At 44.6% G+C, this 25,346-nt stretch overlaps 1 protein-coding gene across 1 annotated transcript in view; it reads right to left on the bottom strand.

Moving 5' to 3' along the window:
• Window positions 1-25,346, bottom strand: part of LOC138515903 (alcohol dehydrogenase 1-like) — a 349,539-nt gene that overhangs the window by 246,799 nt on the left and 77,394 nt on the right. The window contains exon 2 of the mRNA XM_069630664.1: window positions 11,776-11,877. Within this exon, the coding sequence (XP_069486765.1) occupies window positions 11,776-11,877 (102 nt within the window). The remainder of the gene's footprint in view (window positions 1-11,775; window positions 11,878-25,346) is intronic.

Below are 25,346 nucleotides of genomic sequence, written 5' to 3'. Positions count from 1 at the left end.
TTTGCGACCAAGCCGCTGCTGCTGCCACAAATGTGGTGAAAATCCATCCAGCGGTTTGGGCTGTAGATGTGATCAAAATTTCTTTTACATTGTGTCTATGGAAAAACAGAAACTTTGTGACCCCCATTAACTTTGCACCCCCTTGATGAAACCTCACCAATCTTCGCAGAATCCATCCATCGTCCTGGGTGGGGGTTATAAGATGCCCAAAAAGTGCTCTTCCTATGGGTTGAGCAACTTAACCATAGCTGCAGGACCGCTACTGCAGGCCCTGTAATATATATATATATATATATATATATATATATATATATATATATATATATATATATTACATGGCCTCGGTAGTGGCCATGTAGTTATGGTTAAGTTGCTGTTTCCATAGGAAGAGCACTTTTTGGGCGGCTTATAACTTCGCTCTCCCTGGACGGATCCACACCAAACTTTGCAAAAAATGTAGTTGGGTCACTCTGAATTTTTTTGCAAAGTTTGGTAAGGATTCGTCTAGGGGGGGCAAAGTTATAGGGGGGTCCCAAAACTATTTTTTTTCCCATAGACATAATGGGAAAAAACATTGCTCACGCCTACAGCCCAAACCGCTGGACGGATTTACACCAAATTAGCGGCAGGAGCGGCGGCTTGGTCCCGAAAGCGTGCTTTGCTTTATTTGGTGTAAATCCGTCCAGTAGTTTTAAAAAAAATGACAAAAATGTAAGTGAAAAAAATTAGTGATATCTGTGTTCGCTTCGCGGACACACTTACCTGTTCGCTCCGCGGACAGGACGGTGATTGGGCCAGCAGCTTGCGTGATGTCTGCGGACATCTGACGTGCTCTCTCATTGGATGCGTGGAAGCGTGGAGTGCGTCTGGCTTCAGAGACGCCCGCCATCTTTGTTCCTTGCATGAGAGGCTTTGTATCCCGCCTGCACAGTAAGTCCCCCACCCCCGCTCATGCCCGTGTCTGTCTCCTGTTCCTCCCACCCCCCGCTCATGTCCGTGTCTCTTTCTCCCTTACGCCCACCCCCCGCTCGTGCCCCGCTCGTCTCTCCCAACCACCCACCCCCGCTCTTGCCCCGTGTGTCTCTCCCCACCCGCCGCCCGCTCATGTTCGTGTGTCTCTCCCCACCCGCCGCCCACCCCCGCTCATGTCCGTGTGTCTCTCCCCACCCGCCGCTCATGTCCGTATGTCTCTCACCACCTGCCGCCCACCCCCCCGCTCATGTCCGTGTCTTTCTCCCTTACGCCCACCCCCGCTCGTGCCCCGCTCGTCTCTCCCAACCGCACACCCCCCGCTCTTGCCCTGTGTGTCTCTCCCCACCCGCCGCCCGCTCATGTCCGTGTGTCTCTCCCCACCCGCCGCCCACCCCCGCTAATGTCCGTGTGTCTCTCCCCACCCCCGCTCATGCCTCGTGTGTCTGTCTCCCTACCCCCCACCCCCGCTCTTGCCCCATGTGTCTGTCTCCTTCCCCCCCACCCCTGCTCTTGCCCCATGTGTCTGTCTCCCTCCCCCCACCACCGCTCTTGCCCCGTGTGTCTGTCTCCTTACCCCCCACCCCCCGCTCATGCCTCGTGTGTCTGTTTCCCCCCCACCCCCGCTCTTGCCCCGCGTGTCTGTCTCCCTCCCCCCCACCCCCGCTCTTGCCCCGTGTGTCTGTCCCCCTTCCACCCACCCCCGCTCTTGCCCCGTGTGTCTTTCCCCCTCCAGCCCAGCCCCCGCTCATGCCCCGCGTGTCTTTCCCCCTCCCGCCCTCCCCCCGCTCATGCCCCATGTCTCTTTCCCCCTACCCCCCACCCCCGCTCATGCCCCGTGTCTCTTTCCCCTACCCCCCACCCCCGCTCTTGCCCCGTGTCTCTTTCCCCCTCCCGCCCACCCCCGCTCTTGCCCCGTGTCTCTTTCCCCCTCCCGCCCACCCCCGCTCTTGCCCCGTGTCTTTCCCCCTCCCGCCCACCCCCGCTCTTGCCCCGTGTCTCTTTCCCCCTCCCTCCCACCCCTGCTCTTGCCCCGTGTCTCTTTCCCCCTCCCGCCCCTGCTCTTGCCCCGTGTCTCTTTCCCCCTCCCGGCCACCCCCACTCTTGCCCCGTGTCTCTTTCCCCCTCCCGCCCACCCCCGCTCTTGCCCCGTGTCTCCTTCCCCCTCCCGCCCCCGCTCTTGCCCCTTGTGTCTCTTTCCCCCTCCCGCCCACCCCTGCTCTTGCCCCGTGTCTCTTTCCCCCTCCCGCCCACCCCCGCTCTTGCCCCGTGTCTCTTTCCCCCTCCCGCCCACCCCCGCTCTTGCCCCGTGTCTCTTTCCCCCTCCCGCCCACCCCCGCTCTTGCCCCGTGTCTTTCATCCTCCCGCCCACCCCCGCTCTTGCCCCGTGTCTTTCACCCTCCCGCCCACCCCCGCTCTTGCCCCTTGTGCCTTTCACCCTCCCGCCCACCCCCACTCTTGCCCCTTGTGTCTTTCACCCTCCCGCCCACCCCCGCTCTTGCCCCTTGTGTCTTTCACCCTCCCGCTCATGCCCAGTGTGTCTCTCTCCCTCCCGCCCACCACCCCCTCATGCCCCGTGTGTCTCTCTCCCTCCCGCCCACCCCCCGCTCATGCACCGTGTGTCTCTCTCCCTCCCGCCCACCCCCCGCACATGCCCCGTGTGTCTCTCTCCCTCCCCCCACCCCCGCTCATGCCCCATGTCTGTGTCCTGTTGCCCCCCACCCCTCCCGCTCATGCCCCGTGTCTGTCTCCTGTTCCCCCCACACGCTCATGCCCCGTGTCTCTCTCTTGTTGCCCCCCACACCCCCGCTCATGCCCCGTGTTTGTCTCCTGTTCTCCCCACCCCCTGCTCATGCCCCGTGTCTGTCTCCTGTTGCCCCCCACCGCCCCGCTCATGCCCCGTGTCTGTCTCCTGTACCCCCCACACCCCAGCTCATGCCCTGTGTCTCTCTTCTGTTGCCCCCCCACCCCCCGCTCATGCCCTGTGTCTCTCTTCTGTTGCCCCCCATCCCGTGCTCATGCCCCGTGTCTGTCTCCTGTTGCCCCCCACCCCCCGCTCATGCCCCGTGTCTCCCTCGTGTTCCCCCACCCCCGCTCATGCCCCGTGTTTCCCTTGTGTTACCCCCCGCCCCCCGCTCATGCTCCGTGTCTCCCTCGTGTTCCCCCCACCCCCTGCTCATGCCCCTTGTCTCTCTCCTTTCCTCCACACCCCGCTCATGTCCCGTATGTGCCCTGTACCCCCCCGCTCATGCCCTGTGTCTCCCTCGTGTTCCTCCCCACGACCTGCTCATACCCCGTGTCTCCCTCATGTTCCTCCCCACCCGCTGCTCATGCCCCGTGTCTCTCTCGTGTTCCCCCACCACCGCTCATGCCCTGTGTTTCCTTCCTTTTCCCCTCTACCCCCTGCTCATGCCCCGTTTGTACCCTGTTCCCTCTCACCCCCCGCTCATGCCCATGTGTCTCCCCTGTGCCCCCCCAACCCCGCTCATGCGCCGTTGTGTTCTTTATACACCCCGCCTTCCCTTTCCATGGTGGCCATCTTGGTAAAAGATTTTCCTTCCTACACCGAGACGCCGCAGGCGTCCCGGCGTAGGAAGGACATTTTTTTTTTTTTTTTTTTTACCACCCGGCATTCCCACTTTGAGGACATAAGATGTTAGTGGTCTTCATCTATTGAAAAGGATGTTATGGTCACGTTGTACTAATAAAAACCTTTCAAATTTAGTAAAAAAAAAATGTTACAGGGAAGTTATGGTTAAGTTGCACTAATAAAAACCTATGGAATTCAATGAAAAAACTTTGTTAAAGGGACGTTATGGTTAAGTTGCGCTACTAAAAACCTATGAAATTCAGTGAAAAAACTTTGTTAAAGGGACATTATGGTAAAGTTGCGCTACTAAAAACCTATGAAATTCAGTGAAAAAACTTTGTCAAAGGAACGTTATGGTTCCAAGTAAAATCGAAAAACCCTTGAAATTCGCCAGTTATGGTAAGCTAAGCAACCATAACTCGCGCCACCACCGTGCACTGCTAAGACTAACACCCAGGACATCAAAGATGACATCACAAATGTCATTGATGACATCACGTTCCTTTGACAAAGTTTTTTCACTGATATATATATATATATTTATATTTTATATATATGTATATATATATATATTATGCTCCAATATGGTTTAAAGATCTTCTATGTTCCCAGCGCTCTCTCAGGGCTCTCATGAGTATTTGTCCAAGATGTGTCAAGAGAGGTTGCAATCCTGTACACTGGTGCAGTTAGTCTCCCCTGATTGTGACTGCTTTTCAGGCCACCACTAAAGGACACATGTGGGTGGACAGAGTAATTTTCTTTCAGAGGGTGGACTCAACCCCTTGGTTTTTTTTGAGGTTGGCAAGATTGCTCAAGTATTGGTCTGGTAGTGTTTTAAAACATACGGTGGGCACGGCTGAAGGCCATTGACAGTGGAAAGGAAAAACATCAATAGAATAACCAAACCCCTGAAATTCAAGGAAAACACTTTAGTTGCAGGGACGTTAAGGTGAGAACTTAAATCAATAAAACCCCTGAAATTCAGCTAAAGCCACCTTCATTTTGTGCCCCCTTTTGCAGCCTATGACCACAATGGTGACATAACAGCATCCTTGATGATATCACTGGTGACATTACAAATTACATCGTCTGTGCCGTCACTGATGACATCAGTGATGGAATCACTGATTACAACGCTAACCAGACACTGGTAGTTCCACGACATTTGGCCGGGACAAATGTATATTTTAACCCATTAAAGGGCCACTACCCATGGCCTTCATCCATGGCCACTGTATATTTCACAACAGTAACCAGCCACTAGCCATGGCTTTTGGCCATCGTCAGTGGTCATACACTTCAGCCCTCCCGCCCCTTTATGGTGCCATCACTGGTGACTTCCCTAATTACCTCATCTATGACAACATTGATGACATCACTGATGACATTACAATACTAACTGTCCATTGTAACCATCAGTGATTAACATGGCCAATGGTCACAGACTTCAGCCAAGCGCACTGTCTATTTTAACACATTGAGAGGCCACTAGCCATGACCTTCATCCATTCAGCCCTGCCCTTTGGCCGCCCCTCCTGCATGTTTTAATACATTAAGGGGCAGGAGCCATGGCCTTCAGCCATGCTCACTGTTTATTTTCAAACACTAAAGGGCCCCTAACAATGGCTTTCAGCAATTGTCAGGGGCCATGGTCATTGGCTATGGCCACTGTTGTATATTTTACAACACTAACCGGACACTAGCCATGTCCTTCGGCTATGCCCACTGTATATTTTAACACATTAAAGAGCCACTAGCCATGGCCTTCATCCATGGCCACTGTATATTTGACAACACTGACCAGACACTAGCCATGGCGTTTGGCCCAGCTCAGTGGCCACACCCTTCAGCTGCCCCCCCTATATGGTGGCATCACTAATGACTTCACTATTTACCTCATCTATGAAATCATTGATGAAATCACTGTTGAATCACTGATGATATTACAACACTGTCTGTGGACAGTGGCCCTTGCTCATGCCCACTGTATATTTTAACACATTAAGGGACCACTTTGAGACATTGTCAGTGGCCACAGCTTTTGGACATGCCCACTGTATATTTTACAACACTAACCGGTGACTAGCCATGGCCTTCAGCCATAGCCAGTGGTCACGGCCTTCGCCCGTGCCCACTGGATATTTTAACACATTAAGGGGCTACTAGCTATGACTTTTGGTCATGGCCAGTGGCCACGGCCTTCGGCCGTACCCACTGTATATTGTACAACACTAACCAGCCACTAGCCATGGCCTTCGGCGATGACCAGTGGCCCCAGACCTGGCCATGGCAAAGGCCACGGCCTAAATTGTTATTTAGTTAATGAAAGCTTTCATTAGCTAAGTCATAAATGATGTTATGTCTGATGCCATCACTTAGATGATTGAATTAGTGATGTCATTGGTGATGTCATAAATTATGTCATCAGGGATATCAACTGTGATGTCAGCATTTTGGTCATAGGCTGCACAACAGGGGGACAAAGTTAAGGTGGCTTTAGCTTAATTTCAGGAGTGTTTTTGTGTTAAGTCCCTGCAACAATTGTTTTTCCTTGAATATATATATATATATATATATATATATATATACATATTTTAATACCTATATCATCGATAAAATAAGACTGGTGGTAGGAGAGGGTGGTGCAGGGAAGGATTGCTTTACAAATGAACCTGTGTAGTAAAAACTAGATTCAGAGACGTGCTCAGTACAAAGGAGTACCTTGTTTCCTAGCAGCTGCAAATGCTGCTTTGGTCTGCACAGTGCATTGAAAATCAGCCTGCAGCACAGGGTGTGGGAATAATGCAAAGAATACTTGATGAATGGCCTGAGTATGACTGTACAGTACTCTGGTGTGAACACATGTGGGCTCAATGAGGATAAGGTGTGCTCCCAGCTGTGTACACTGATCAGGACGGCGTCTGAAAGAAGGGCGAGGTAGGTCACCATTCATCCATAATTTTTGGGAGCCGTACCCAAAATTCAGTTGCTATAGTGACACTGGGAATAGAGTATATCGCTTTTCATTGTATCCTTTAGCACAGTCCTTAAAACAAGTGCTCATGTAACATACTGTGAGCCTATTAGCACACACTAAAGAACAGCAGAACATGTGCCACAGCAACTTACTTTGGGTCTCAACAAGTTCACCTCAACTAGTGTCCCAATCCAAACTTAGTTCACCCCAAAGTACGGTTTCTGTGAGCATTCGCCGGCCCATAAAGCTCACCTGTGAATTATGGAAGATAAACTCTCCGTCCCGCTACTTCTGGCAGGGGCGTGTCGAATGGGATCTAGTTCCTTCACTGATCCCTGATAAGGATTAGTCCAGTCCAGCTGCGACTATGCTTCTCCTAACGATTGTTAAGTCCTTCTTGAGCTCTTGTGATTCTGTTCGTTCTGTTTAATGTCTTTATATGTTGCTCCTATTTATGCCCGCAATAATGTCTCTCTTCTGTTTTCTTCCCTTAGATGGAAATGTGGCCTCAATGCAGCTGTGAGATGCGAGACACGGCCGGATGGAATATGGATGCTACCGCAATGTTCGACAGCAGGTAAGTGATGGTTTAAGGAAAATTGCGAAGTATGGCGAAGCGCAACCTTAAACTGACTGTTTTTTCGATGTCTAACCTTGTCTTCTGTTTTTCCTTGCAGGCTCTGCTGTCGACGATGGAGCGTGTTGTGCTGCAGTGCCAAGATGAAGAATATCGGCATTCCGGAAAGTGTAAAGATGAATACATGGTTCCGCGAAGAGATGTACAGGTAAGAACAGCTTCCCCCAGCTGGTAAGTATGCTGGCAGGAAGCAGGATGTCCAGGAAGCAGGATCTTCAAAGGTAAGCCCGGCCTCAGGCGACGGTGAGCGTTACGCTGCTTGCAAGTGCAGAATAACGTGAAGTGTCTGTCTTGAGGATCGGGGCAGCTTATATAGCTGAGATCGTGGGCATGCCCATTAGGGCCAGCTTACCAGCCTTACCTGCCACTCCTAGAGGGTGCACATGTGTAAAGGCAATCCATTAGCAGTCATACCCAAGAATACACTCGGGGCTGCTTAATGGATGGAATGTTCAGGGTTATTGCATCCTGCTTAATGGATGGAATGTTCAGGGTTATTGCATCCTGCTTAATGGATGGAATGTTTAAGGTTAATGCATCTGAAGTGCTATGTCCATATTAATAGCTTGTTGGTGTTAAATGGATGTTCTTGTTTACTTTTGTTCATGAGCCTGGTGCCAAAGGCGCCAGGACAGTGTCCACCCAGGTCTCCTGTGCATGTGACCCCTGCATGCCTGTGCCCCTGACTTCATGACCATGACAATATCTATATGAAGAAATATTGGCAACATTGTTTGGCATGACTATGCAAAACTAAAAACAAATGATAATAGCACCGAGGCTTCCAAGAGAATTCTGTATTTGTCTTGCCCAGCCTGAAAGCCTGCATACTTCAAACTGTTTCCATATCTCACAGTTATTTCATTATTTTATTATTTTTTTATTTTATTTTTTACAGCCTGAACCTAGCTGGGGAGCAGCCGAGAGCTCTACTACAGGAGGGTACCAGCATTGGGCTTTATATTGTATACAGTAGCACAGGATTGTTGTTGGAGTGAGTGAGTGAGGGAGGGATTGGTATTAATGAGGTAGTGTGACAAATCAAGGGTATTGGAGCCACACCCTTTGAGGCTAGAGAGGTGGGCCTGCTCTCCAAGACCCTCCCTAGGGATCTGGGCAAGGGGGACCTCAACAGAAGTGACTCCCCCTTAGGGGACAAGGAATCCCATTCTGAGGAGGAATTCCATAGACCAAACACCCTATCTGCCTATATGGGACTACCCGCTATGAAGATTAATTTGGCATTATTATGTTTGACTTCAGGCAATGTGGGAACAAAACAACCTACCAAGGAAAATTAAATTCCGCTTTAAAAAGAGGCATGTATATAAATGGGGAAAGTAGCTCTTGCGAGGTGAGAAAGTATGGAATGCAGGGGAAGAACCCTTACATGATTACACCTTGGACAGGCCGCACAGAAAAAAGTTGCAGAGCCTGTGACTTTTAGAAAGGCAACTAATGCCAGAGAGAGACGCTGGAGAGCTGAGGAATCATGCAACAAGCGAACATTGCCAGAACAGGGACCTAAGACCTGTCGAAGGTGGTGGCATGACCACGGCTGCTTTGTGGTGGTCCAGAAACCAAACAAACTACACCAAGACCGCCAGAGATGGGAGTACTTCCAACAACCTGTAGCCTGCTTCCATAGATGGCATCCTAAAAGAAGCTGGGTTTATGGTCTTTCCAATGAAAACGTTCCAACTAATGTTTTTTGCATCGAAACCTGTCCATCGAAAATATTTGCATCGAATGCATCATTTTTTTGGGGGGGGGGAGTTCCCCCATCCCCCTGTTTTTTACCCTTAAAAACCCACCACAATGAAACCCTTTACCCTATACATATATGCATTTAATGCATATGTTTTCAATGGATATGTTTTGATGGAAACGTTTTTGTTGGAAATCTCTTCGATGGAAACACTAGACACCGGGAAGCTGAGAATGCTACGCCAGCAAAGCAAGGCACAGAGAAGAGCAACCAAGAAGCCGAATACCTGAGTCAACACCGAGCCCTGTGAGGTTCCCCTACGTCAGAAAAGTTACAAGGGAGAATGGGAGAGGCAAGAAGACACAGAGGCAACGTATTAGGGGGAGAGCTCTCTCAAAGTCACAATTATGAAAGTCAAACCTTAAGTGATCAGAAATCAATAGAGAGTCTGTTTGTGAAATAGATAGAACGTTGGAGCGATTACCCTGGGAGGAAGGGTGAAGCCCCAGCTCCTGAGTCTTGAAGAGAGGAAAGAGCCCACCTCAAAGCAATGTAGAACTTATTGTGAAATCAGACTATCAAGGTAACAGAATCATAAAATAGAGAACCCAAGAGAGTGGGACTCATATTTTGGATAAGGTCGTTCAAAATATAGAGTTTGCAAACCCTCATGAATATACGAGACATATAAGCAAAGACCATAGTGTGAGAAACATTTTTGATGGAACATTCTCATAAGCAGGCATTAAAGAGAATGCAAGGCCCACAAGTATGTGGGGAGAGCCAAATGAGCTCATGAAGGAAACTTCAAGTGAATATCAAGGAAGATACATTAAAGAATCCTATATTTTAAACAGAGACATGTGTGTATCAATAACCACAGGAGATAAGATATAGCCTTAAAGAGAACACTGCTGGAAAGAAGACAAGAAGAGAGACGACCAAGAGTTAGATTTAGTACTCAGGACAAAATATGTTTTTTGACTTCCTGAGGACAGACAAGCACCTTTTGTTATTTAGATAGGCAAGGCGATCCCCTTTTCTATAGGAAAAAATAGGCTTTTTTCTTATATTTTAATTAACGAAAGGTAACATGTACTCTGTGTCTGACTCCTTCTTCCGATCCACCACAGTAGGTGTTGTTGAAAGTCATTTTTGTATTGTTCTGTGAATCTGGGGAGTGGTTGGGCATTTAGAGCCTCTGCCAGGATTGAGTTCCTTGTGAGTCTCCTCTTGATGGACTAGCTTAGAATCCAAACTTTTGATAGTTTTTCTATGTGAGGTGTGGGAGCCTCCAGAGGTATAAAGTGTAGTTGTGTAGTTGCTAAGTATGTTGGTGTTCTGTTCAAGACTGCTTTGTATGTGATACATTTAGTTGTGAATTATACACGCATTTGCGGAGGTGTGGAATGTCCTGGGAAATGTCCTGGGAGAGATAAATCAGCTTTTTGTATTGTATTGTATTGGTTATTTGCACAGTGCACTTGGCAGACTAAACTGCATTTTGGCACTGATCTTAAATGTTAGAGATAATGCAGATAAGAATAGATAGCTGTATGTAGATTATTGGAAAAGGTGGGTTTTTAATGCTTTACTAAACATCAAAAGGGAGGAGATATGCTGTGGCAATGAGTTCCATATTTTGGATCAATAAACAGAGAACTGCCTGTACACTCTTTGATAATAGACAGATGGTGGTATTTTAACCAGTTTGTCCTCGGATCTGAGGGCTCTCATGTGCTGGTAAAGAGATCCTATTCGCAAGTTAAGAGGGTGCTAGTCCATTTACAAATTTATACATTAGGCAAAGGACTTTAAAATCAATTTGCTGGCTCACTGCCAGCCAGTGCATTGATATTTGAGAATTTGCCTTTCGGGTAGTCTTCAAAACCCTGAAGATCATTCTGACAGCCACGTTTTGGGCTACTTTTAGTCATTGAATCCGATATTTAGAAATACCTATAGGTGGCATTAGTATAGTCCAGTTTAGAATTCACCAAAGAACCACCCACTACTGGGACGTCCAGGGGAGCCAAATACTGAAGGGCTGGTCTCAGTATTCGAAGGATGTAATAAATCAATTGCACAATGGTGTTCATTTGAGAGTTATAGCCCAGGTCAGCCAAGTTTCTTAACCTTGGAAGGAAAGATAGATGGGAAACCAAACCAGTGGGGTGAATGGGGCAATGCCTCTGGTTTTTTATTACGTTTTCTTGGCCTAACAATATGTTTTTCGTTTTGGATTGAGTTGAAACCTATTCAGTGTCATCCATTGTGCAATCTCAGATGTACAGTCGATGTTATGTAATGTGTCAGCAGGTCTGTAATCCGCATTTATGCTGGATATGGTGTGTGCACGAGTGGTAGGACAGATTAAACTTTGAAAGAATCTTCAGCTAGGGTTGTATATAATTATGTACAAGAATTGAAAAGAGTGTGCTAATGGATGGATACGCTGGGGCCATTAAGGAGAGTTCCCAAGGGTAGACTGTGTAGACTGAGAATTATTGGGGTCCACCAAATCTACAGAGAGTGATGGGTGAAGAACCCCTATGTGTTTCAAAGGACCTCTACAGCACAGTCTCCTCCACCTCACAGTGTCTAAGTAAGTTCGCGTCCAGGGCAGGTAGGTGCTGGTGCTCCAGTCCGTTGAATGACTATGATCAATATAGTGGAAAAATGATGAACAGCCTCCTGGAAGTATGTGTCCAACGCACATCAAAGAAAATTCGGACCAAAATCATGGCAAAATGTGTCATTAGATGACTGATTCAGCCAATAAAAAAGAGGACTAAGTTTGAATGTCGCTCTCAAGTACAGTACTAATCGACTAAATACTGAATGCTAAATACTGAATCACAGACAGACATCCCATTTTAAGAATAGTTTATTACCTTTACTCGGATTTCATGTGCCTTTGGTGGTGCAACTTCTACTTCTTCTATGGACAGAGGCTGATGAGTCTTCCAGGCAACGGCTGCCTTACACTTGATTACCTAAAAGAAAATGATCACAATTTTAGTCAAATTTATTAGTGCAGACATTACTATCTACGCTTTCCCGCTGCATATCTGAGATATAAAACATCATATAGACTAACAACTTTAGAGTACCTTCTGCAACTCATGGCCTAGCTAAGTAGCAGCAGGAACGTCTGTTCATTTAGATGTTGGCATTGTATGCCGTGAAATGTTGCCCTGTTGCCATACATTGCAACCCCCCCCAATTTACAGAGTTGAGACAGTACACTTTTTTAAAAGCCACTCTGTAAAACCCGCTCTCCCTCGTGCAAGTCTATTAACAAAGGCAAATATAACCGCTCATGTCTGAGTATTGGTGCTTCTGTTAGGAAATTGGTTTACACTTATAAGTGCATAAAAAGCCTACATTTATCAGAAAATAGAGGCCATGAACTCAGATTTCCACAGATTCCACTTTGTTCAAACTACGACTTCCATTTGTGGTCTCTCTGGAATATTCTTAAACATGCTAACAGTATTTGTTTGTTTGAAGGTCTCCTGGAGTCTCTCTTGTCAAACCAAAAGCTAGATTGCACCTTTTATAAATTGAATTGCAGCTTTATCACGTTACGTTATCAGACTCGAACAAGAGAAGGTAGGAGCCTTTTATTTGTGTTCTTACTCAAATATTGGCTTCTCGTTAATTGGTAATAGAAGTCATGTACTGCCAAAACTGGATCATAGCATGGTAGTATTTGATTTTCTCAGGACATTGGATGAATTCCAAGTATGAGGCTTGGCATTTTATTTAGTGCTTTTTATTTAATATATGTATGAAGTACAGCAATCACCTGTAGGCAGAAAACATTGTGTTGAAGATGATTATATTGGAAATTAGCAGGTTTTTAGATGTTTAAAAAACAGAGATGGTCATTCTTAACCTGAAGCTAAAAGGTAGGGAGCTGCAGCTCTTTGCAGAAAGGAGAGGGATCACCACCCAGCCCCGCCCCTGAGCTCTGTCCATGGAAATGATAAAGAGTCTAATGTTCCAAATCATAGGCATGGAGAGAGGCTTGGGAACATGTCTGTAAAATTTTATTTGCAAGGATTTTGGACTAGATACATGAAAAGCCTAGGTGTCAAACACAATGGGCCTCGTTATGAGTGTGGCGTTCTGGAAACAAAGGTGCTAGTAAGCCTACCGGCTTCCTTGTTTCCAGACCGCCACACTCCGAGTGTGCCTGCCCAGGCCGCTGCACCTGACAGGTCTGACCCTGCTGGGCGCAGCGGCCCCAGTAGGCAGACTCATCACAGAAGCACCGGACTCCACAGTAATGGGGACTAACATTTTCCGACAGAGTTGAGACAGTACACTCTTTTAAATGCCACTCTGTAAAACCCGCTCTCCCTGGTGCAAGTCTATTACCAAAGGCAAATATAACCGCTCATGTCTGAGTATCGGTGCTTCTGTTAGGAAATTGGTTTACACTTATAAGTGCATAAAAAGCCTAAATTTATCAGAAAATAGAGGCCATGAACTCAGATTTCCATCGATTCCACTTTGTTCAAAATACAACTACCAGCTGTGGTCTCTCTGGAATATTCTTAAAAATGCTAACATTATTTGTTTGAAGGTCTCCTGGAGTCTCTTGTCAAACCAAAAGCTAGATTGCACCTTTCAAAAATTGAATTGCAGCTTTATCATGTTATGTTATCAGACTCGAACAAGAGAAGGTAGGAGCCTTTTATTTGTGTTCTTACTCAAATATTGGCTTCTCGTTAATTTGTAATAGAAGTCATGTACTGCCAAAACTGGATCATAGCATGGTAGTATTTGATTTCTCAGCACATTGGATGAATTCCAAGTATGTAGGCAGTGCATTTCATTTAGTGCTTTTTATTTAATATATGTATGAAGTACAACAATCACCTGTAGGCAGAAAACATTGTGTTGACGATGATTATATTGGGAATCAGCAGGTTTTTAGATGTTTACAAAACACAGATGGTCATTCTTAACCTGAAGCTAAAAGGTAGGGAGCTGCAGCTCTTTGCAGAAAGGAGAGGGATCACCCCCCAGCGCCGCCCCTGAGCTCTGTCCATGGAAATGATAAAGAGTCTAATGTTCCAAATCATAGGCATGGAGAGAGGCTTGGGAACATGTCTGTAAAATTTGATTTGCAAGGATTCTGGACTACATACATGAAAAGCGTAGGTGTCAAACACAATGCCCTCGTTATGAGTGTGGCGTTCTGGAAACAAAGGTGCTAGTAAGCCTACCGGCACCCTTGTTCCTGGTCCGCCACACTCTGAGTGTGCCTGCCTTGGCCTCTGCACCCGACAGGTCTGACCCTGCCGGGCGCAGCGGCCCCAGTAGGCAGACTGATCACAGAAGCCCCGGACTCCACAGGAATGGGGACTAACATTTTCCGGCACCCAGCTTCCCGGTCTGCCGGGACTTGTAATGTCCTGGTGGCACCGGAAAGCTTGGTGCCGGTAAAATGTTACGAGTCCAGCAGCAACCCGCTGGCAGCACCAGCAGGGTTACCACCAGACTCATAATGAGGCCCTTTGTGCTAATTCAATATGCCTTGCTAGGTGGAGCCAGGTGAAGCACGAGAGATTCTGAAATACGATCTTGCAGAGAGAAGACACGGCCAGCAACCACCTCTTGAATGTACGTTAAGTGGATTATTTGCTTGTTTGGGGTTTTAAGATCAATAGAACAACCTTAATCGAGCTTTGAAGCAATAAAACACCTCTTGAATGTACGTTAAGTGGATTATTTGCTTGTTTGGGGTTTTAAGATCAATAGAACAACCTTAATCGAGCCTAGAAGCAATAAAACATTTGAGCAGTGCTTTGTTCCACCAATAAGACTTGTGTTACCTGTCGCAAGATGGTAACATTATTAGATGTATTTACATTGATTATATAGGAACAGAAAGATACTTTTGAATGAATAATGACACCAAGGGTACGAAAAAAGAATGTTGTGACTTCCTCTGCCAAAAATGTTAACTGAAGCTCTGCTCAGATTCTCAAGCAGGTTATATATCACTACTACAAATTGCTTTTTTGATGTTCCTTTCTTGCTTTGGCGAAGTCAGCCTTCTCTTTTGACAATTTCCTTTAAAGTAACTTGACAAGTAGCTTTGTGTAAGAAAATGGTGGGTGCCCTTTTTCACGAGTGGGTACTTGTCTCCTGTTGTTTTCTTCTCCCTTGTTCCAACAACACCCATCCTCTCATTTGATAGCATTCTATTGTCCTGTCCACATCATGTATGTTGTACCTTGTTATTATTTCGTTTGTGTTTTTATAGTGTTACATTGTTTTATGTGCATTTCTCACCAATGGAGGTGGAACTGGCTGTCCAACAGGCACTTCTACTCAGAACAGCCCCCTCAGAAGACCACTGAATCCGTCCCATCACATGTTCCTCTATCCCTTTTAAAAGCAAATTAATATTTTACTGTGCAATGGTCTACAACATCACCATGCAGGGCCAGAGAATTGATCCTGGTATTTTTCTTTGTTATTGATATGAAACCAACCTAAGTCAGATCGGAGCACCAGAAACCAGAGGCTTGCGCACCCTAACCCAATCCACCAGTAGAATACCAGCAAAGTGCCATCCTCTGCAGACTCAAACTTCAATGTAACAAGACTCCCAACCCCCCCACCTAGTTACGTGACAGATTGCACATGCAAATGGGAAATACCTCCTCCCCCCAAGCAGTCTCAAATTGTATGAAACAATCAGACTTAAGCATTTCACTTGATGTGGGCCACAGCAAAAAATAATAGTAGTGTCACCCAACCAATGGCCAGTGGGAGTAATTCTTTTTAATTTTTCTTTATTTGTTTATGGTTTAAAAGACCTTCAGAAAGAATTAAAATAATGTGCACATTTCATCAGATTACATTTGTTCTTAATAAAGCAACATAGCAAATGATATATTTAAAACATTAAAATAGACACAGAACTGAAAATGCTATATGGTACAAGCACACCAAAGACAAATATTAAAACAATTATTAAATTGTCACAAAATGGTTTCGAAATATCATCAGTAAAATATTCTAAGGTCAAGCATCCCAAACAGACGAGAAATTACAAAGAGTTGACAATTGATTTCAGTTCAATAGATTTAAAAAAGGCTGATACTGCTATCGTGTTGTGAACATTATCCCAATATAAACTTCTCTTCTGTACACTAATGAGTAGATAATAACCACTCTCCCAAATAACACTTCCTCACCTCATTCAATGCTGGAAAGTTTCAAATCAATTATATAGGGTGGTTTCTTTTATGTCTGTTTTCTTACAGAACCTGCAACTAGATTCATGTGCCATGATGAGACCTCTCCTCAAAGATATTTCATTGGTGGGGGGAATATTCCAACGAAATCTAAGACGAATTCCTCTATACAATATTGGGGAATCTTATCAAGTACGTCAACAATGTGTCTCTTTTCTTATGTTCATTGCAGAGATTACTCCTTTGTGGGTATCTATGAAATGTGTCTGCTGTATTGATCCCGTCTTAATCATATAAAGAGTTTTTGACCTTTAATGGATTGGCAATCAGATCTTCAATTTTCAGGGTCAGCCACAGAGAAACATGTTGACTAGCTAAGTGAATCTGAGCAATGAAATTAATTGTGTTTCCCCAGAATTAAAACTCATGCATGTATTCAAGTCAGCACATAATGAGGTGGGAAGAGGTAAAAGCAATTTTCTAAAAAGAGACAAAACATTCCACTCGACTTGTGCTCCAATGGAAACAAGGCCTAATTCCTATTTCATGGCTGCAAGAGGGACAGAGTTAGGTACTCCCAGTATCCTTTGCCAAATATTTGCCTCTGAAAAATCCAACCATTTTGGAACTACATGAAAATATAGTTCAAACCCATAAATACATTTAGGAATTAAGCTCCCTTCATAGAATTTTAATGCTGGAATAATTGAGTAGGAACCCAATTTACAATTTAAGATTACAAGTTGGTTGAGCAGGAGAGTACATTTCTGAAGGATACTTTCTCTTACATTGCAGTAACCAGGAGTCACAGAGATAGGCAAGGCCAAATATTTCATATTGGTTGTGGATTTAATTGTCATGTTCTCCCACAACCACATTTAGATCTTTCGCTTCCTGCATCTTGTAATGGCAAGAATTGTTATTATTTTATTTTGTTGATAAGTAGGCCGTTGTCAACTGCAAAAGATGAAATGCTGACAGCAGCCTTTTTACACCTACTTGTGATTTATCAAACAATAGGAAATCACTAGCATAAGCTAACCGTGATACCTTCATATCTCCCACATTGGGGGACACGAGAGTGGCTGGTGCCAAATAATCATTTAGATCAGAGGTGTATAAATTAAATAAACAGGCTGCAAGAAAATAGCCTTGTCTGAGACCTGAGGGGTGGGAATACGAATGGAGATCATTCCCTCTCTGTTTAGTCTGACCTGAATGCTGGAATTCTCATGGAGCCCAATAATAAGCTTTAAGAGAACAGAAGGGATTTCTCAGCCTGTTAACTCTCCCCATAGCCTAGATCGATCAAAGCGGTCAAATGAGGAGGACAAGTCAACAGATGCAACATACGTAAAGCTACCAGCTAAAGACTAGGATAGTTCTTGAAAAGACTGTAAAATTAGGCCATTTAGGTTGGTTAAGTGTGCCTTTCGAAAACCTGACTGAAATTTGGATAACCTGTTGGATGAAGTGGGCCATGTTTCTAAATTTTGACGTAGCACAAACACAAAAATCTCGCTGTCAACATCTAACAGCAAGATTGGTCTGTAGTTTTTCCAATTAGATCTTACTCCCTTTGTAAAATCAGAACAACATAGGCAGTCTGCCAGGATTTGGGAAAGGTTTTTGAGTCTATAATGCTCATAAAAAGGATTGTTAATGCATCTGCCCAGTTAGTGGGGTCCTGCTTCAATTTGGTATTAGTAAGGCCATTAGGACCAGCGGCTCTGAAAGATTTATATGAAATATGAAGTTATCAGTTTGTGTACTTTATTCACTGCAACTGTAATAATTTCAAGAGGCGTTTCCATATCTGACATAGGGACATTTGATAATGGCCTAGCTTTGCCCAGAGTGTATAGATATGAAAAAAACGCCAGCCAGGCAAATTCATCAACAGCGTTCACCCGAGAGGTAAAAACATTGTCTTCCTGCCCATTAATTATGTACCAAAACGCTCCCAGGTCTTTCTTTGTTAGTATCTTAAGCATTATCTCTGTGTCTCGTTGTAATAATGATGAGCGAGTGAACCTACAAAAAGTTCTATACCTTTGTTTTTCGGCTTTACATTTGGATAACTTTACTTAAAGGGCATGTTGGAGCTCATTATTTGTCTGAGAGTGTGCCTCATGTCTTCTTTCATGAGGGCTAACTTTCCATCAAAGACATGGGTATGCTTCTTGTTTGTTTTATACTTTTCCAACCTTGGATTATTAATAACAGCTGTCATTAGTTCTTTGACAGTCGAGTCAAAATTACCCACATTAATGACTAAAGTGGTTTGGCACATCGTCTGATTAAATTCACCAGACAATGGGCCTCATTACGAGATTGGTGGTAGTCATGGCACTATTTGCGCCATGACTACCACCAATAACGGTACCATGTCCGGTTTGGTGAGATGGGGATTTACCGGTCCAGTCCAACCTTGGCGGGACCGGTAAGTCCTCATTCACCAAACCATTCCCCATTCCCATTTGAGCCCTCTTGGGAATGGGGAAGACGCTAATAACGGTACCAGGCGTTAAAGGAGGGACCCACTTAGGGAACTCGTAGTAGGGCGGTAAGGGATTATCGGCACCGGTCTCCTTACCGGTGCCCGGTATCCCTTACCGCCCTACTTGTAATGAGGCCCAATATCTCAATATTTCTCAAAGACCAACGAACTGCATTTTTGCTGGAGGTCACTTTCAAGCTATTGGGCTCAATTGTCGTTTGATCTTTAATTTGGAGTTGGAGCGTGAATTTAGCTCTTAGGGTGCAATGATTGCTCCACATGTTTTTAAGAATCGTAATTTCAGAACAAAGCGTGAACAGCCTTTGGTAAAGCAACAATATAATCCAAGGTTGATCAGCTGGGACCTCAGGACCAAGTGTATTGAGCTTCCAGGTCAACTCCCATCTGCCCATTGATCATTTCTAGACCCAGAGAGGTCAAAGTGTTACTCCACTGCCGACCTGTTTTGGATTATGGGTCCAGGACTGGTAGCGCAGAGTCCTAGTCACAATGGTTACCTCGTAGACTTAGCGGGATTCACTTGGGGTTAAGATAACCTGCCATAAGAACATGTCTATAGCCAGTCCTAGATCTCCAGGTGGAGACTAGGTCAGTGATAGTCAATAGGAATTCTTCTAGGACCCCAAGACTCTTTTGCCTATATGCATTAATTAGTAAGGCATACAAATTGTGGCTCTGCACCAACACTTCTATAACTAGCATGTCATATGGGTGGTTTTGAATCTGTCTACCAGACATGCAGAGATTATTGCGGACAGCAATGATAAGGCCACCTGAGGGTCTGCCACCAAAACTCAGTTTTGCAAGCTGGTCAAATACTTCAAAACCGTTTAAGGAAGGAGTTGAAGTTATCCTAGTTTCCAGGAGCATTAGGCAATCACTGCTTCATAAGAGAGTAATTGTATTGAGATTTGGCAACAGATATATATTGGCCCTCATTACGACCCTGGCGTTGGACCATGGTGCTAACAGCACCATGGTCCATGCCGGTAACTTACCGACTCCGCCATGGCGGAATGGGGAATTACCGCCCCATTCCGAGGTTGGCGGGGCGGTAATTCCCCATGCCGCCATGGCCCTTTCCCATTCCCATTTTTGCCCAATAGGGCTCAATGGGAATGGGGAAAGCGCTAAGTACGGTGCAAAAAATTGCGGCACCGTACTTAGCAACAAGGTCCCTTTGCGGGTTGGTTTTTAACGTCTGCAAAAAGCAGGCATTAAAGTCTCCAACTCGCAAAGGGATCTCGTAATCAGGCGTTAAGGGTTTAACGGCGCCGCCACCCTTTACGGTGCCGTTAACGCCTGGGTTGTAATGAGGGCCATTGTCTCTAGAGTTCCAGTAAAGTAACTTCAGCACCACTTTTTGGGTTAGGTTTACGGGTGAACTAGGTACATCCCCGTTTAGGATTAAATCTAAAATAGTTGTGCCTTTCAGGACATTGGGCTCTGAAATTAGGTATTCTGCTTTGGTTACGAGCCACATCAGTGTTATACTGGACATTTCTGGGTTTAGGTGGGAACGAGCTGTCTCGCGACCATGGGACATGAGGAATTTGCTGGGATTCAGACAGAGGAGCAATTGAAAAACCCATGCTATTTAGGTGTACACGTTCTGAAAGAATTAGATCAAAAACCAATCTCGATTGGACGTTGAGGTGGGATTGCATCGTATTTTGCCTAATTGGAAAAACCACTTTCAATGTCGGCAGTGGAAAGAGAACTCAAAAAAGGAATTTCTGAAAATATCACCAACACATTGGTGCGATTTAGGTAAATGGGGAAGTTATCCCCCAATAAACTAGAAATCACCAAAATGTTCCGCACACGGGATGTATGTCTATAGAATTGTGGATTCACCTTCATTGTAGATTTAAACAAATTTGAAGATGACATCAGCTTGTCAGGGTTGCTCCAGTTGGAGGGACTAGAAAATGTTTTTCCCTTGAGCAAGAGCATTATACCAAGGATAACTATTTCTCTTGATATTTTGAAAGATGGGCGTAACAGGGCACTCTTCTCCTGGAGCTTGAGTATAATTATCCATGTCAGAAGGGAGTGGGGGGCAAATGTCTGAGTGAGTAGGCATATCAGTCAAAGGGTCAAGTCCCCCACCTCTCGGAACATATAATGTATTACAAAATCCTCCCAGATTAAGATTTTGATTTCCTTGTTGAACATCTGGTGGGGGAATTAGTCATGGATGGCTGGCCCGAATAACTGGCCACGCCAGCGTTGTACTCGTAATCCCTCACCCCTTCAGGTTGTACAGCCCCCAACATTTTGAAGACCTGTTTGGTGCAGCTTTAATTTGCCCATTGTTGCAAATACATTGACACAACGTGGGTATAGTGCGTACCAGGGGAGCATTTTGAGAGGGCGGTGTGGTTTTCAAAACAGTAGGTCTGGGAATGCAGCTCAGATGTGTGTATATGGGCAGATAATGAAATTTGCCTGGACCACACTGACTGCACACTCAGTAGCCCATACCCTATCTGTTTTCACCATTGCTTCACAATTTTCAGACATACTTGGTACAGTGTGCATATCTCTTTTGTCGCACTCACAGTGATTCTTCAACTCACCAGAGGAAGAATTAGGTGATTTCGGGGGAGGTAATGTTAGATTTGTGACCAGGGGATCAGAAATTGCCTGAGCTGAGATCCCCAAGTGAGTTGAAATAAAAGAGTTTTTTTCATCAGAAAGATTTTTGACACCAAATAAGGGAGTTCCCAAAAGTTTGGTAGGGCGGTTCAGCACAGGTAACGATGTTGGAGTACATGAAATAGAGTTCCCAGCTGACAAAGCATATTGTAACTCCATGCCACTTTCCTCTGTGACTGGTGTCAGTTGACTTTGTAAACTTTTTGTCAGCTTGTGTTATTTTTGTAGGGATTCAGCAATAGAAAGATTATGTAGCCAATTGTGGGAAAGTGTTTCAGCGTTTTATCATTTTCTGACTTTTGTTTTTCTTGCTTCGACCCTTTAAAGTGTCAGAGACATCCGAGCCCTGTGTATGGACCATGGCTACTGTTCGAATGGTATGTTCTCTTTGGGAGGTTGTTTGGGTGGAAATGTCAGGATCAGGACAAGTTGGAACAAAAGTAGATGCAATGTTAGATGTAAGAGAACCCTCTACAACAGATTCACCAATTGTTATTGGGTCATTACCAGCAAATCTCACATTGCAATGACATAGCTCTTCAGCTGGTAAGAGCGAAGACCGTGATGCTAAATGCCCAAAACAAGCTTCCAAATCCTCAACCCTAATATTAATAGCACTTAGGCAAGTCATGTGGACCTTAACCTCTTCACAGATATTATCATACAATTTGACAAACAAACGTAATACCATATTGAGTGCCGAAAGGCTTGGGGAAGAAAGCTTAACAAAATCATCAGCCTCTCGTAAAGTATGATGGATTGCACTCACACAAGGTTGAGTGGAATAATCAGGGGAGGAAATTGGTTGTTCGTCATGAATCACTTGAGATAGATAATCAGTCAATTCTGTAGGCCATCCGATTCTTGAAGCATCACAAGTCTGTTGGATGACGCTTTCTGTGGTCTCACAGGTGGTTGGGAGTAGAACCGAGTATACGTACTTAATTATGCTTAATTCTGTTACCACATTCATCGGTGTGTGATCTAAAATGGCAGACTTTCTAATAGACTGAGAGTATTTAACTTCGGTAATAGTCCCTGTATGTTTGGGGAAGTAATCCATTACACTGACCCGCTATGGGAGACATCAGGATTGAAGGGCCTTGTATCTTAATGACAGATTTTACTTTGGTATCCCTTTTTTAATTCTGGTAGATAGTGTCTCCATTAGGGCCTCCACATTAGGCGTTGTAACCTCAAGATTATACTTTAGGGATGCAAAAATGTCTGCTTTGTTTCTTAGTTTCTCTGTGTTTTCAGTGCTTGGTATAGGGGGAAAGGAAATATACCCGTACTTGGTAGATCTTTCATATTGGCCAGGTGATAAAATGGCTCTGAAACATTGATTTGACTTTGAAGACCAGTTCTGAAGGACATAGTGTGAAGTAGTGGAGGACTGCAGCTCCGCTGGTGCCTTGTATGGAAGTGGGCTCAAAGAGCTGAAAGCACCAGCTCCACGGTCACCCAATGCGGAGATTCAGGCTCAATGAGCTGGCAGCAGTAGCCCAGCAGTCACCCAATCCAAAGGTAAAGGACTCAAAGGGCTAGCACCACTCCCGCCACCAGCATTTGCTGAAGATAAAGTTTCAAAGTGTGAGTACCAGAGGCTTAGGAGTCACTCAGGGAGGGGTCTGTATATTTCAATCAATGAAGTGAAGTGGACTCGGTTCAAAGGGCACAACACCCGCAGTCACCGAGAAATGTTTTACATACAGAGCCAATGAAGAAGCAATCTTGCTGTGAGTCCAACTAAAAAGACAGATTTACAGAGATGCAAGATAGCACATTTGTAACATGGTATGGTATAGAAAAAGAACCTTGAAGGCAGCTAGGGTCCATCGAGCTGTTGCAGTCAAAGAAAGTCTAAGGCACACACCTTACGAACGCCTCAAGTTTTAAAGGTTAGCTCCTCCTTTCCAGCAACACGCAAGGTAAACAGACTCCAATCTCCAGTCTAAGACACACGCCTCTATGAACGCCTCCGCTGAACGCTCTGCGTTGTAATGCAGGTTTTAAAGGTTAGCTCCTCCTTTCCAGCAACAAGCAAAGTAAACAGACTCCAATCTCCAGTCTAAGACACACGCCTCTACGAACGCCTCCGCTGAACGCTCTGCGTTGTAATGCAGGTTTTAAAGGTTAGCTCCTCCTTTCCAGCAACAAGCAAGGTAAACAGACTCCAATCTCCAGTCTAAGACACACGCCTCTACAAATGCCCCTGTGGACGCTCTGCTTTGTAATGCATGTTTTAAAGGTTAGCTCCTCCTTTCCAGCAAAACAAATTATGGGTTTCCCCTACTTTGCTGGCTGAAGGGAAGCAACAAACAATAATACATGGAGGTCAAGCCAACGGAAAGGCAAAGGAGTTCACTCAAAGGACATCATTCAACCATGTAGACAGGGTAAAGACCCCCCTAACTGCCCCACAGATCATCATAAAACAAACAATTGATTTATAACATTATATTTATTAGTTGCAAATAAAGTCTTAAAAAAGTATTAAATTGTCTAAAGCTCTAGTACAATATACAGAAATATATTTAACAATTAGCTAAAAAGGTGCATACTGTTTAAAGTGCTAGTATCAAATAATGACTGCTGTAATAGGTCACGAGCCAATCAATCGCATGAAACCTAACAGTTAATCTGGGCATGCCGTGGGTGGAGCACCAAGCGAGTGAAGGGAATCACTCAAGTGGGGGACCCCCAGTCGCTCTGACCAGACTAAATATATAAACAATGAAAATCAAAAAACACAGTCCAAATAATATTAAATCCAGAAAACCGAACAAAGAAAATTTCATTTCAGTAATCAAATCAGGAACACAAAACAAAAACTAGAGAAAGAAATATATCGAATTCCCAAATAAACAGTCAAGCACACACACTAAAATCTAACTATGAGATGCTGTGCGTCAACTACTAAGGTGTCATGGAAAAAGAAAAAACAAATAATAAATGTGAATGACATGGCACCGTTATAAAATAGTAGTTTCGATGGAAGTAACACATCTAATAAGACATGCAGGTGATGTCCATCTTCGCCAGGACATAGCATTCCCTTGAATTTCATAGATTCTGGATCGTTCATCTGTGTTTTTCTGAACGTGCCCAGATGTAATTAAAAAACTTTTTTACCTTCTATATGTTTACACATATTTAACAGTAAACAATTTTTTCACCTAAAACAAGGTGTAGAAGGGAAAAAGAAGCAGAGAAAAAGAAACACATCATGAGTAACAATTGCATACTGGTTAAAAAATGATCTGTGAATGCAGCGAGCAAGACTTCTCCCATGTCAATTGGTTTCAACAAGTCATGTGACATTCGATTGAAAAAGGGGAGAAAAGGTAATTACCATACTCTCAACCCTATATGGGGGCTGATTTTGCAATCCTGTCAATAAGTCCAGGAGATAACTGTGCAGCCACACCAAAAGGAGATCTCAAGCGAATTGGATCTGCAACGCAAGGTATAGATGTATAATAAGTATTATTATTATTATCATCAATTATCTTATAAAGTACATAATCATGAAAATACTAAATGGTCAAAAAATTCCTCCAGCGAGCAAGTGAAGCAAAGAGGTCAAATAGGTTCCTACTATCCGATTCTCCCATGGTCCAAGTGCAAATAACCCAAAAAGGAAATGAAATCAAGTAAAAAAATGAACTGCAGTGTGAAAAAGAGAGGAGGTAATGATAAAAAATGAGGACTAGGGCAATAACTCAATCTGTAATTATCTGAAGAGATGACAGGTCCTAAAATGATCGAAGCTGGGTTAATTATTCAGGTGAAAACCACTTATATATAAAAATTGTGTATAAGCTACAGCTTAAAGTTAGAGTCTGAAGTTAGGTGGCTCACCTGAATGTCCCAATGTGTGTGTTCAAAACTTTGGGAACGTAGCGTGGAAAAAGACAGCGCAAATGAAATTCAAATTCCAATATAGTTGTAATCTCAGTAGGAGCAATGAATCCCACAGGGGTTGTAAATTCCCCAGCTGACCAAGAGCCAACCTGATAAAACGAATGTACATGGGTGAGTAAATAAATAAATAATA

The sequence above is a fragment of the Ambystoma mexicanum genome, chromosome 6q (genome assembly GCF_040938575.1).
Source record: "Ambystoma mexicanum isolate Mex_15411 chromosome 6q, UKY_AmexF1_1, whole genome shotgun sequence".
In the NCBI taxonomy this organism is placed as follows: Eukaryota; Metazoa; Chordata; class Amphibia; order Caudata; family Ambystomatidae; genus Ambystoma; species Ambystoma mexicanum.
The sequence above is the reverse complement of the archived record's forward strand: the minus strand, read 5'-3'. Positions and strand labels throughout refer to the sequence as shown.